General features: G+C 39.3%; 1 protein-coding gene across 2 annotated transcripts in view; it reads right to left on the bottom strand.

Moving 5' to 3' along the window:
* Nucleotides 1-2,721: 2,721 nt before the first annotated feature.
* The window catches only part of chd1 (chromodomain helicase DNA binding protein 1), a 176,072-nt gene continuing 165,487 nt past the window's right edge, over nt 2,722-13,306 (bottom strand). For both annotated transcript variants that reach the window (XM_080189073.1, XM_080189074.1), the window contains exons 35-37: nt 9,777-9,828; nt 9,376-9,592; nt 2,722-5,122 (exon numbers count right to left, since the gene is read on the bottom strand). In XM_080189073.1, the coding sequence (XP_080045199.1) occupies nt 4,738-5,122; nt 9,376-9,592; nt 9,777-9,828 (654 nt within the window). In that variant the 3' untranslated portion in view covers nt 2,722-4,737. The remainder of the gene's footprint in view (nt 5,123-9,375; nt 9,593-9,776; nt 9,829-13,306) is intronic.

Here is a 13,306-nt window from a genome sequence, read left to right as displayed (position 1 = left end):
TGGTTCAGGTTCCAGTTGTATGGGTCCCACCTTCCCCAGCAAAGGACCCAGTGATTCAGGAATCGAAAACCCTTCCTCCTGCACCAACTCTTAAGCCACACATATGATGCCGACATACCCAATCTGAGTGGATAATTCCAGCCATTGTGAAGGTGACGCGCAATCTTTTAGTTGTCTCACTCTACTTCATTGCAGGACAATAGGTGGAAACTGATCAGAAGGTAGAAAAGAGCAAAGTCGTCCTATAAGTCCCTCTAAAAGATGATAATTTTAGAAATGTAACTTGTCGACATACAGAGGAATCCTGGTATTTCAATAGCATAAAGATGATAAGAGTTCTAGGCAAATAAAGTATAAGCCCTCCCCCTTGCACTGTGTGTTTCTGACATTATTTTTCTTCCTGTAGGCATATCTTCATGCAGGTTTTCCATGTCTAGACAATTAGTTGAAAGGAACAGAAATGAAGATATTTTTCATATATGACAGTAAGCAAGTGCATGCAAGATTAATAAATGTATTTAATTCAATTACACCTTCAACATTGTATTCATTATAGCTCTAGAAGCTCACGTTGTGATACCAAGGATAGCATTATTTCTGACTGTGTTGCTCACTTCTAATAAATTTAGCCACCTATATATCAAATGTGGAACAAGGTGTAATGTTCCTGTTTTTCAGTCACTCAAGCTTCACTTACAAAAAACAAACCCAACGAGCCCGCGCTGCCATTTTAACATTACCAGTCCCCCCTCCACCTATGACCCTTATCTACGCTTCACGTTGCATGAAGACTTATTACACCTAAACTTTTAGGATGAGGGAAAAAGAATAAAATTTGGAAAAAACATCTCAAATACTGGAGGCAAATTAGAAAATATATCAAGTTATAACATTGGGATAAAAGATGCAAAGGCTGAAGATATGTGAAGAACTGTACTGAACAGCACTGTGGGCTCAAAACACAAGTATGACAGTCAGTTTAGTCAAAGCCTTGCTAGCATCAAAGTTCCGCAAAATGACTTAAACTGAAGGAGGACTTGTAACAGAGAAAGTAAAAGACTGAACCCCATTAGGGGCAGTAAATGTAGTGCTTTCTCCCAGCTTTGAGATTGATAATGGGTGTTGGAGATAACAAAGCAGAGTCAAGCTTACTTTTCAAGTAAAGACAAAGAGGTGAGCAGTTGCAATTAAAAACCAATCAAGCAGGCTCAAAAAAGACACCTTACACGTCACAGGGCCATAGCAAAAATAAATTTTAAAGCAAGATCTCAGAACCATTGATGATTCAGTAGTTAGAACAATTTTGCAAATTGCTCAGATGATACGCACAGAGGATTTTGTTCTTTGTTAATTCAATGACAAAGACAATTACAACACAGGAACAGGACCTTCGGCCCTCCAAGCCTGCACTGGCCATGCTGCCTGACTGAACTAAAACCCCCTACCCTTCCGGGGACCATATCCCTCTATTCCAATCCTATTCATGTGGTTGTTAAGAATAAGTTAAGCCATTATCATATCTGCTTCCACTATCTCCACCGGCAGCAGGCACCAATGGCCCTCTGTGTAAAAAATCTCTCGTACATCTCCTTTAAACCTGGCCCTAGTGATTTACACTTCCACCCTGTGAAAAAGCTTCTGACTATCCACTCTGTCCATCCCTCTCATAATCTTGTAAACTTCTATCAGGTTGCCCCTCAACCTCCATTGTTCCAGTGAGAACAAATCAAGTTTCTCCAACCTCTCCTCATAGCTAATGCCCTCTATTCAAGGCAACATCCTGGTAAATCTTTTCTGTACCCTTGCCAAAACCTCCACATCCTTCTGTTAGTGTGACGACCAGAATTGAACACTATATTCCAAGCGCGGCCTAGCTAAGATTCTATAAAGCTGCAACACGACTTGCCAATTTTTAAATTCAATGCCCCGGCCGATGAAGGCAAGCATGCTGTATGCCTTCGTGACTACCTTCTCCACCTGCGTCGTCACTTTCAGTGACCTGTGTAGCTGTACACCCAGATCCCTCTGCCTATCAATATTCTTTAGGGTTCTGCCATTTACTGTACATTTCCCATCTGTATTAGACCTTCCAAAATGCATTTTCTCACATTTGATCAGAGACAAACTTCAGCAGACAGGGGAACTAAGCAACTAGTATTGTTGTGAATGTGTACTACTGCTGCATCGTTTAATAAAGATGTATCACCTTTGGTGAAACTTCATCCAAGTTGTCATCAGTTTTATCCAGGGTAGAGTCAAAGGAATCTTTAAGGCCTGAGAGGGTCTTACAAGGTCAGCCGGTAAGTTTCAGTTCTGGGTCCGATCAATACTGGGGTTGAACTCATTGTTTAGACTGACACTACAGCAAAACATTGAGGGAATGCCACAGCATCAGAAGTACTTATTATTAATTAATATTTCTGGGGATGTGATGTCATTGTGGCGTATGTCCGTCGAAGTATACCCTCAAGGTTACAAGAAGCATCATATAAGGTAATGGGTAAATGTTTCCACAAAAGAGCCAACCAATGCTTAATGAAGCATTACCTCCCAGTTCCTCTGCTAATCAAACCATCTTGGCTTGATCCAAACAATAACAAAAGCTGAAATCAACTTCTCCGATTTTACAGCAGACAAAATGCATCAATTGCCAATAGGGTATTAGTACTGAGTAAAACCAAGAATGGAATGTCCCAGCAGAGAACATTTGAATAAAAAAAATCTACATTTTTACAACCTTATTCTACCTTAAAACATCATTGTTTTGAGGATCACAATATTATAATTACTTCAGCATGTTTACTGATGATCATACTTTGAAAGAAGGACCAAAAGCAGTGTGTTTTAATCAGCATTTAAAGGATCCAGGATATGGATTATTCATCAGTTCAGTGTATTATCAGGTAACACACACCACAGGTAGAGTTTGAAGGACATTTGTAGTACTCATCAGTTACCCAGCCTTTCAAACAGTACCCAGGGACAAAGAAAAAAAATTGGTCTCAACATTTAATACATCATCAGAATCCTTTGAGGTACAACCTTCCCATGTTTTATTCTATATCATAATTATGTTATGTAATAGAATATCATTTATCCAGCCCTTTAACAACACATTAATGCAACTATTTTACGGAACTACAAAAATACTTTTTGTGCCCAAGTAAAAGAATGGTGTTGAACATTTCTCCTTGAACATATTTAGAGGGTGGGAAATATGAGATTGAATGGCATAGATCACAGATTTTTCAGATCACAATATATTTGCATATAAAATTATATGTACATCTCTATAACAGTTCTGTGTAATTATTTATTCACAGTTATGTCGTCTACTCCATCATCACTTGGCACAGCTATCAATGCTTACCAATTTGAACCACGCATTTGCATGGGAGAGTTACAAAATTACTTTTATTAAAAAGTCTTTGATACGTTCTGGCAAAACAAAAGGGGATGGGAAGAGAGATTTATGAATTTGTTGGTTTGTACAAATCTGACATTTTTCTTGCATGGGAAAAACCATGTCAGAAATTCTCACATTTCTCTGTAAATTTAATTTGCAATATATAGTATATATTTACATCAGGGTGCATTATAACATCTAGTTTCCCCAGTTTACCAATACATTGGAAGTTCATTGAATGCATAGCACATCATTTCATATTATTGCCCATTTGAAAAGGGAAACAAGAATAGGGGTGTTACATCAAATTCAGCTCACTTTATTGTTCTTGTTGCAGATGGAATCTTAAGGGGAGGGAGAAGTAGCTGTCTGTTTATAAAATGTATCTCAAACTATAATCTGACATCTGGATTTGTAAGGAATTTCTTTGCACTATTTAGTTACTACAACAATCACAACACTGACTTTTTAAAGTAAATAAACACATTTCTAATACGTTATCAATAAAAAAAAGCACTACAGGACTAAATATAATGGAACTGATCTTCCCTTTCCCCTTTTACATTCTAAATAGCAATTTCATCAATGACAATTCTTTAAAAACTGTACTACACGGATTTTATACTCATGATGTGAAGGCCTGAGTTGGTGGGGAAAGGAAAGCTGTCAAAAAAGCCTGAGAAGAAAAAAAGCTCAGATTCGATCTACTAAATTTACAATAATTTACAGTAGAATATCTTCAAAGGCATTGCAATTGATCAACAAAAAAATATTTTACAGTTGTAAGTACAGAATTTAAATATTCAAGCTTGCCGAGAACTGGGCATTGTGGTCTCAGTGTAAAATGTAAACAGACTCAATACAAATAACTTTGGAAGGTGAACCAGAGCCCTCTGCCTTTTGAACAGTCTAAAATTTTACTCCGTCCCTACGTAATCTTGTGGTAAAATGAATTTAAATTTGTTGTTCTTCAACACATAATTCAGGTTGAATAAGCCGAAGGTGCCCAGATCAGAGAAGAACAAATACTATGATCCAGTGTTTTTGGGGCAGTTTTCTGATATTTGCAGTAGTAAACATGTCCATCTTTGAATTTTTTTTCTTAAAAAAAGGAACAAAACATGCCACAGAGATTGTAGCACAGTACAGCATTAACCTCAATACAAAAATATTTTCTTCTTGAGATAACAACCTTGCAACCTGTAAGGAGGAGTAACAATACTACTGCTCGAGAAGCAGCTCTTGTCTGCACGTTTTAAGTCACATAAGGCATTTACTGTGTTCACTTTTTTATGGCTGCACTGGGTGATGACAGGGCATCACATGCCCTGTTATGTTTTACGGCTGTTCCAGATGTGCTCTGGGGTACTTTTGTGATCAGAGGAGTATTCAAGGGGAGATCTGTGTTCCAATGGTGATCTGGAGTCATAAGGGGACCTTTGGTCCAAGGGTGACCTTGGTCCGCTACCAGATGGCCTGTGGTCCACTGGCCAGTCTGAGTGGTATCTGTAGTCCCTAGAGGATTTGTGATGGCCTGAGTATTCTGAACTGGATCGATGATCTGAATGTGATCGATGCTCTGAACTGGATCGGTGATCTGAGTGAGATCTGTGATCTGAGTGAGATCTACTCTCCTTTGAACTGGCCTCCAGGCCGGAACGGTGATCACGAGTTCTGTGATCATCAAGTTTTCTGTGCTTGCTTTCACTGTAGTATCTGTAAAATTGGAAAGTACAAACAATTATTCTGATTTAAGTACAATTATATGGCACATTGCTAAGTCAACCAAGATTCATTATAGTTGGTAGGATCTTGTGCACAAATTGGTTGCTGTGTTCCACTAAACAGTGACTACACTTCAAAGTATAATTCCATTGGAATGCTCTGAGATCATTTGATAAATGCAATTGACCATACAGTCTAGATTCACTAGATACAAAACTATAGACATGAAGACTGACTTGAGACTATTCTTCCTGAAGCAGCGATGATTAATAAAGATTTCACAGATGCTTTATAATTACGAAGGTTTTTGATAGGATCAATAGAGAAATATCATTCACTCTGGTTCATGTATCAATGGATATAGGCTAATCTATTTGAAATGGACAAGAGAATTCAGTTAGAAAAAATGTTTAGAATTGTTAAATATTGTATGGTCTGCCACCTGAAGTAGTTGAGACTAGGATCTTTGCATCTTTTAAAAAAAAATGCAATAAACATTTGTAAAGAAACATCATATTTTCCACAATATTACTGTAATATACTGTGAAGCAATCATGGGTGTATGTGGGGGTGTGATGAATTTAAACTGAAGGCAGACTGCAAGGTTAAAACATCAAAATGGAGTCCAATATATAAGCATGTCGAAACAGATGAGTAAAGCTAAAATGGGATACCAGTAAGCAGCATGAGCAGAAATTTGCATTAGAAGATAATGGGGTAAATTGAAGTTTGGTTATTGTATTTTGAAAGGAAACTTTACAATTGGAGAAGATCATAAATGAGTTAAAGCAAAGTATTAAGATTTTTTTACCCAAAAGTAGCTTCGTTTCATTAAACAAAGATTTTCATATTCCAAGGGGATTTCCAGAGAAATTCAAGAATAATAGATTTAAACACGAAAGAGGAAAACTGTATTTAGGGAGAGGTTGGAAGCTGTATGGGTGGGGCAGAACTCTCCATTTGCCTGACGAAGGGGCAAACCCGAAAGCTTGCGAGTTTACTATCAAATAAATTGGTTGGACTTAAACCTGGTGTTGTCAGACTTCTTACTGGGTGGGACTGGACATGACATTATGAAAAATGTACTATGCTAGAGAAAGCTAAGTAAGAAACAAAGCGAATCCTAGCCACGCTCACAGAGGGAAGTGTTTTGTTTGCAAGATTTTGCTGGATTTCAGTTATTGAGGGAGAGAGAGAAGCCCGGCAAAATACTTACCTTAAAGCAGCAGTCAGTGGCTGTTTTATGGTAATCTTACTGGGGTTTTTATAGATTAAAAATCCATAGGGACTGTTGCTTGGAAAAGGGTGTTTAACTTTGAGTTTAACTGAGCAGAAACAAGGCAGATGAACTAAGGGCACAGATAGACACATGGCAGCATGATGTTGTTGCTATAAAGGAAACCTGACTAAAGGAAGGAAGAAAATTGGCAGCTCAATATCCCCAGATAAGCAGGATAGAATGAGTGACAAAAAAAGGGAGGCATCTTTGGTTAAAGAATCAATTACAGTTGTGAGAAGGGATGATATACTAAATGGATTAACAGATGAGGCTTTATGGGTTGAGTTTAGGAATAAAAAAGGCAGAGTCATTCTAACAAGAGTATAATACAGACCTCCAAATAGTGAGAGGGGGATAGAAGAACAAATACGTAGCCACATTTCTGCCTGTAGGAATAATAGGGCAATAATAGTAGGAGACATTAACTATCCCAATATCAACTGAGTTTCAAACAACATAAGGAGCATTGCGAGTGAAAGCTTCATGTACTGCATTCAGGAAATTTTTTTTGAACAATATATGACAAGCCCAGACAAGAGATGTAATTCTGGATTAAATTAATCATTTTGTCTCCATATTCTCAAAGGGATGATGTGGATATAATAATCCAAGAGGAGCAGTGTGAAGTATTGAATAAGATAATCAGAATGAAAAAAGTGTTAGAGCAGTTGGAATCCTTGAAAGCGATAAAGTCGCAAGGGTTGGATGGATTGTTGAAGGAGGTCAGGGAGGAATTAGCAGATAATCTGAGGATTATTTTCCAATCTTCATTAGATACAGGTGAGGTGCCAGAGGACTGGAGGAATGCAAATGTGGTTCTGTTGCTTAAAAAAGGTATAAAGGAATTTCCAAACAATTCTAGGACGGTTAGTCTTATTTTGCTGCAGACCAAATTGTTAGAATCAATCCTGAGAGATCAGATAAACTGTCACTTAGAAAGACCTGGCCTAGTCAGGGATAGTCAGCATGGCTTTAAGGGAAGGTCATGCCTTACAAATTAGATTGAATTCTTCATGGAGGATCGATGAGGGTAATGTAGTAGATGTTGTTTACAAGGATTTCAGTACAGAATCTGACAAGGTCCCACATGGCAGACTGGTCAAAAAAGTAAAAATCCATGGGATACAGGGTAATGTGATGAAATTGATCCAAAGATGGTTCAGTGACAGGAAAGAAAGGGTAATAATTAATAGCTACCCTTGCAACTGGAAAGCTCTTTCAAATGGTATCCTGCGGGGCTTGGTGTTTGTTTTGTATATTAACGATTTTGACTTGAATGTGGCAGGCACGATTGGGGAAATGTGCAGACAACACAAAAATTGGCTGTGTCGTGGATATTGGAGAAGATAGCTGTAAGCTCCAAAATGATATAGAAAGGTTGGTGGAGTGAGTGGCAGATGGAATTCAAATCTTGTAAGTGTGAGGTAATGCATTTCAGGAGGTCAAACAGAAAAGGGGACTACACAATAAATAGGAATATACTGAGAAGAGTAGATGAAGTGAGAGATCTTAGTGTGCAACTGCACAAGTTGCTAAAGGTAGCAAGACAGATCAATGAGGTTGTAAAGATGACATATGGAATGCTCTTTTTCATTGGCAGAGGTATAGAATATAAAAATAGAGATATAATGATGAAACTGTATAAGACACTGGTGAGGCTACAACTGGAGTACCGTGTGCAGTACTGGTCACCACATTACAGGAAGGACATAACTGGTCTGGAGACAGCGCAGAGAACATTTACTAGAATGTTGCCACTATTGGAAAATTGCAACTACGAGGAGAGACTGGAGATGTTGGGGTCATTTTCGTTGGAACAGAGAAGGCTGAGCAATGACATGAGTGAGATGTACAAAATTCTGAGGGGTAGGGAGAGAGTAGACAGGAGAAACCGTTTCCCTTGGCAGTGTTCAGAAACCAGGGGTCATAGATTTAAGTGGTAAAAGGATTAGAGGGGACATGAAGAAAAACCTGTTTATGCGGAAGGTGGTGGGTGCCTGGAATTCACTACTTCAGTTGATGGTGGAGGCACAGACCCTAAACACATTTAAAAAGTAGTTGTACCTGCACCCTAAGTACTGTAAATTGCAGGGTAATGGGCCAGGTGCAGGAAGATGGATTAGAAAGGGCACCTGGGTGTTCTTGGGTCAGCATGGACAGATGTCCCAAATGGCTCCTTCTATGCTGTATCATTTCTACGGATGGAAATATTTATAAAACTACTTTTAATTGTGTCAATGTAATCTTGTCTGTTTAAGTTTTTGTTTTGTTAATAAACATTTTAATTTAATATTTAAAATCGCCAAAAGTGGTTCTGCAATTCTTGCTCCTGATCTCAGAACATATACTTCTTCGTAATAAAATACAAATTGCAAATCGTTGTGGTCATTTGTCCAAGCTTCCCTTTGAGATTCGGACAGCCTGGTAATAATAACCACCTGGCAAACCATAACACATCTGATACAGCCAAGCCATATTAACTGACACCAATATGATGGGCTGAATGGCCCCTATGTATCTGCCGAGTCTTTAACTCTTGAGAACTACATTATTCAATTTTCATGAAGCAAGTGCACACAAAAACACCAAACAAATTACAAACCATTCCATATAATCCTACTGCTGAGTAATGTAAAGAAAGACAATTTTATGTCAAGTCTTTTCCACATTAACCTAAAACTAGAGGTGGTAAGGCTCCAAAAATCCTCAAAAACTGAAGTATTTTATAGTTAATAGAATTATACAATCTCTACAATGCAGAAGCCATTCTGCCCAAAATGTCTGTACTGACCTTTGAAAGAACACCCTACCTAGGCTCAACCCTGTACCTTAATCATGACCAATCCATCTAACTTGCGCATCTTTAGACTCTGGGAGAAAACCGGAGACCCTGGAGGAAACCCACGCACACACAGGAGGAATGTTGAAGTGGTACATTTCAATGTGTGTAACCGCTTCAACCTACCTGCCATCTGATCGGTAATGATCTCTGTCCCGGTGGTCTTTGCCATTACTAAATGAGGAGTATGGTCGTTTCCTTGAGGAATCACTTTTCCGATAGGAATCTCCATGGTGCCGATCTCTGTGATGGTCGTGATAATGTGACGAGTGGTGTCGTTCAGACGAATGGCTATCCCTACTGCTGTCATCATTGTGAGAATTCTCCTTGGGTTTTTCAGATTCTGTTCAAAAAAAGTGGAATCATGATTTTGTTATTAGATTCAAGTTTCTTTCATGACAATTAACGGTTCCTTTTATGTACCGATGCAAGGGTCACCTCTGACTTATCACTGAAAGCCATAGTTTACCATAGAGAGAATTCAATACTTTACGCAATTGAAATGAGAAAGTAAACTACAATCGTACCTGTGTGTTTGGCATTGTGGACGTTGAGGCTACTGCTGTGCTGATCATTATGCTGCAAAGACAAAACACAGATGATGGAACACAAAGAATGAATCCAGACAAGTTGACAGCAGAGAGGTTTTCATAAAACAAATTATCCTATTACATAAGAATTGCTCATCTTTCCAATGCTGCCTGTTAATGTCCAGGGAATTTTTTATTTGGTGTCAGTTTGGCTCAGTTTGTAGCAGCATTGTCTCAAAGTCATAGGCTTAAATTCTGCTGCAGGACTGAAACACAAGCCAGCATGATTCTTTGGTGCGATGCTTAGGGAATGCGACATTGCTGGCAATGCCATGTATCAATTCAAACATTTATCTGTGGGCCACTCTGCCTGCTCCAACCAACAATTAACTACATGAGGAGCAGTTTGTGGCATTTTAGACAGGGGTGATAAAGTGCCAAGTGGCAACAGATCTTACCTTTTTCTGGAGAGATAAACCAGTGTTGACTTGAACTCAATTCACACACTGGTATCACATCAAGCTTTACTCATTTTTATTAAGCTTCTCTTTCCTAAACCAGCACACAGATTAATTCAGGGGATTAATATTAAACTGTCAGCCTTTGCTCAGTTTAACACACTCACCTCTGACTCAAAAAAGGTAACTGGTCCAATCCCTACACCAGGTTATATGATCTAGACCAGGGAGACAATATTCATTCTGTATGCAGCTCTAAGGGCTGGTGTGGATCAAGCAAACCCATTTAGGGTTAATTAAATGGTTTTTGTTTTGTTAAAATATTTATAACAGTGCACTTGCAAGAAACCATCATTCAATTATAGTAAACTGTGTGAGATCCAGCACTCTACCAATTGGAATTTCTGACAGCTCAATTTATTTTATAAACCTGCAAAGGTTGTTCTTGGGCTTTACATGGAAGTTATTAAAGGTCAGTTTTGGTTCTTGTGTCTGTTATTGTGTCCGAACCTACCATATCTTGTGTCCACAGCAATGTAACGCCTGAATACCTGGCACCACCCATTCCCTAAGCATCTCACTGAAACAACTTTGTCTAAAAAACCTTTAAAATGTTATTGATAATCAAATTCCCTCTAACTGAAGTTATTGGAATTTCAGCATCATAACTCAAAATAGTGTGTTTTGGATTAAATTTAAACGATGGCTCTGCTTGTCATTGAGCTTGCCAACTTCTGATCTAGGCTAACATCATTGGAATGCTGAGGAATTATATTAGTCAGAGGCGTCTATCTCTGCCACGAGGACATCTACAAGCGAGTTATGAAGAAAACGGACAATGATGCTAACATGTGGGATTCAGTCAGAAGGCCGAGACCTCCAAGATGGGATTCAAAATCTTATTTGTCCCTTGGGGGTGAGGGGGTGCTATCTCCCTCCACAGACATTTGCGCAGATTCTATAGGAGCATTAGTTTCCTGAGCTTGATAAACTCAAGCAGTATAGCATCATCACCTGAAGCTTCGCCCATGGTAAGTGAGTCAAAATCTTTGCCAAGCTCAACTATGGGTACAATAACCAGCTCTGTTATGACGAGCAGGGTTTCTACGGTATCTACAACTTCAAAAGAAGTCTCACAACACCAGGTTAAAGTCCAACCAGTTTGATAGTGATAGTGATCCCACAAGCTTTCGGAAATGCTGTTCCTTTGTCAGTGCGTGGAAGGTTCCATCTCTACATCTAGAACTTCCTCAGAGTCAGCATTCTCCCTAGAGTAAAACTTAAGGTGGTATTCCATCCGTTTCTCCAATTCTTTGTTGCATTTGATGACGACTTCTGCTTTTGTTTTCAGCAGAGCTGTTTACTTTGCTGATGGATCTGTTGTCTTTTGACCTTTTTGTACAATTCCATCGCATTTGTGTGTCACAGGGAATCTGGGTATTCTGCCAAAGTTGTAACCAACAGTCACTGGAGAACCACCAAAGCACTCCGTTGGACTTTGAAAACATTTAAAATCTTCTCACTCGTATCACTCTTGTAATTAATGAGAACAGATCACCTGGCTTCAATGACAGGTTCCATTATGATGTCAGCCTCAAACCAGTCAGCATTTTGCTTCTCTTGTTTCCCATATGTTCAGAATTGTACACAGCGTGTCAAAGTATGCTACATTTTGCTTCTGTATTTTGTATGGGAATTTTGAAGAGCGTTTGTTCAATCAAGTCGAGGAACTCTTTTTAATTGGGTACACAGGATGGTTTGATTTGATTTGATACGAGAATGGCATTTCTGCTTTGACTGAAAATGAACTTCAAGAATTGCATTCCAATCCACACCATGAAATGATCTGATTAACTGTGCTAATAAGAATGCTGTACGAAGGTTCATGTCTGATGATCAGGTCCAGCTGGTGCCAATGGCCTGGTCTCCAGGACAACTGGTGGCAAGGTTTGCTCTGAAGGAAGATGTCAGCTACACAAAGGTCGTGATAGCATCAAAACCTGAGCAATCTCTGCCCATTCATAGTTATCTTTCCCAAGGCCGTCATATGCAAGACAGAAGTGGCATGCTTATTTGTCTATGTCCACTCTCACATTGAAGTCCCTAAGTTTGTACAGAGTTGTTCTGACCTGAGGATTCTGCTGATAGCAATGTCAAGCCCCTCATAGAATTGGTCTTCTGTCATGGAACACAGCATTCAAACATAGATACTCATGAGATTAACTGCTCTGGTTGAGCTGAGAGGCAGATGGAGAGAACATATTCTGAACTATTTGTGGAAGGATTGATCACTGAGCGTAGAGTTCCTTACAGTGTGAAGCCTACCCCTCATGTATGCTTTTCCTCTTAATTTGTCCCTTACCAGGTGAACATGAAATATTTTCTGCCAGTGATCTGCTCTCAGCGAGCCTGGTCTCTTACAGACAAGTTTGTTAGTGTTCAGCCTATCGAATTCCATTTCATCACACATAATATGCGTAAGACAGTATCACATCCACCTTATGCATACTATCGACCAGATGCAAAGTTACGCACATTGTCCTGATGTTCCGGCTTGCCAGTTCAGGAGTTGGCATCTTTTTTCTTTTTGCTTGTTTTGTCTGTCTGCCTGATGTGATTATTCCGTCCACTCGTTAACTAGAGAATCTAGGCTTCAAGCATCCACTGAAGCAGATGGGCCACAGCAAGTTGAGGGTGCCTGACTCAAGGTGGGCGATGGCTGACAAGTTGGACATGATTGTCCCTCCCACCATCAAGACAGCCCACTGTATCTGTTCTTTAAGCCAACTGAGTTGGACTTATCACTCGTAATGCTCTGCAGTGTTACTGGAGCATCCCCTCCAGGATGCAAGCCTGGCCAAGACTTATAGAAACCCAGTTCTGCCCAAAAGTCAAGATCCATTTCTCAACCTTCCTGGTTAAGTTCAAAGGGAACCAGGGCACTGGCATTACTACACTTGACATCGGATTTGCTGCAGGAGGTTCTAGAAAGATGACATGTTTAGATGCAAGTTTACCTTTCGGCTCCATTCCAGATTTTTGTTAGGGTTTAATCTCTCAACTAACATC

The sequence above is a fragment of the Carcharhinus amblyrhynchos genome, chromosome 5 (assembly GCF_965287045.1).
Source record: "Carcharhinus amblyrhynchos chromosome 5, sCarAmb.v2.hapA, whole genome shotgun sequence".
In the NCBI taxonomy this organism is placed as follows: domain Eukaryota; kingdom Metazoa; phylum Chordata; class Chondrichthyes; order Carcharhiniformes; family Carcharhinidae; genus Carcharhinus; species Carcharhinus amblyrhynchos.
Note: the sequence above shows the minus strand (reverse complement) of the source record. Positions and strands in the feature narration are given on the sequence as shown.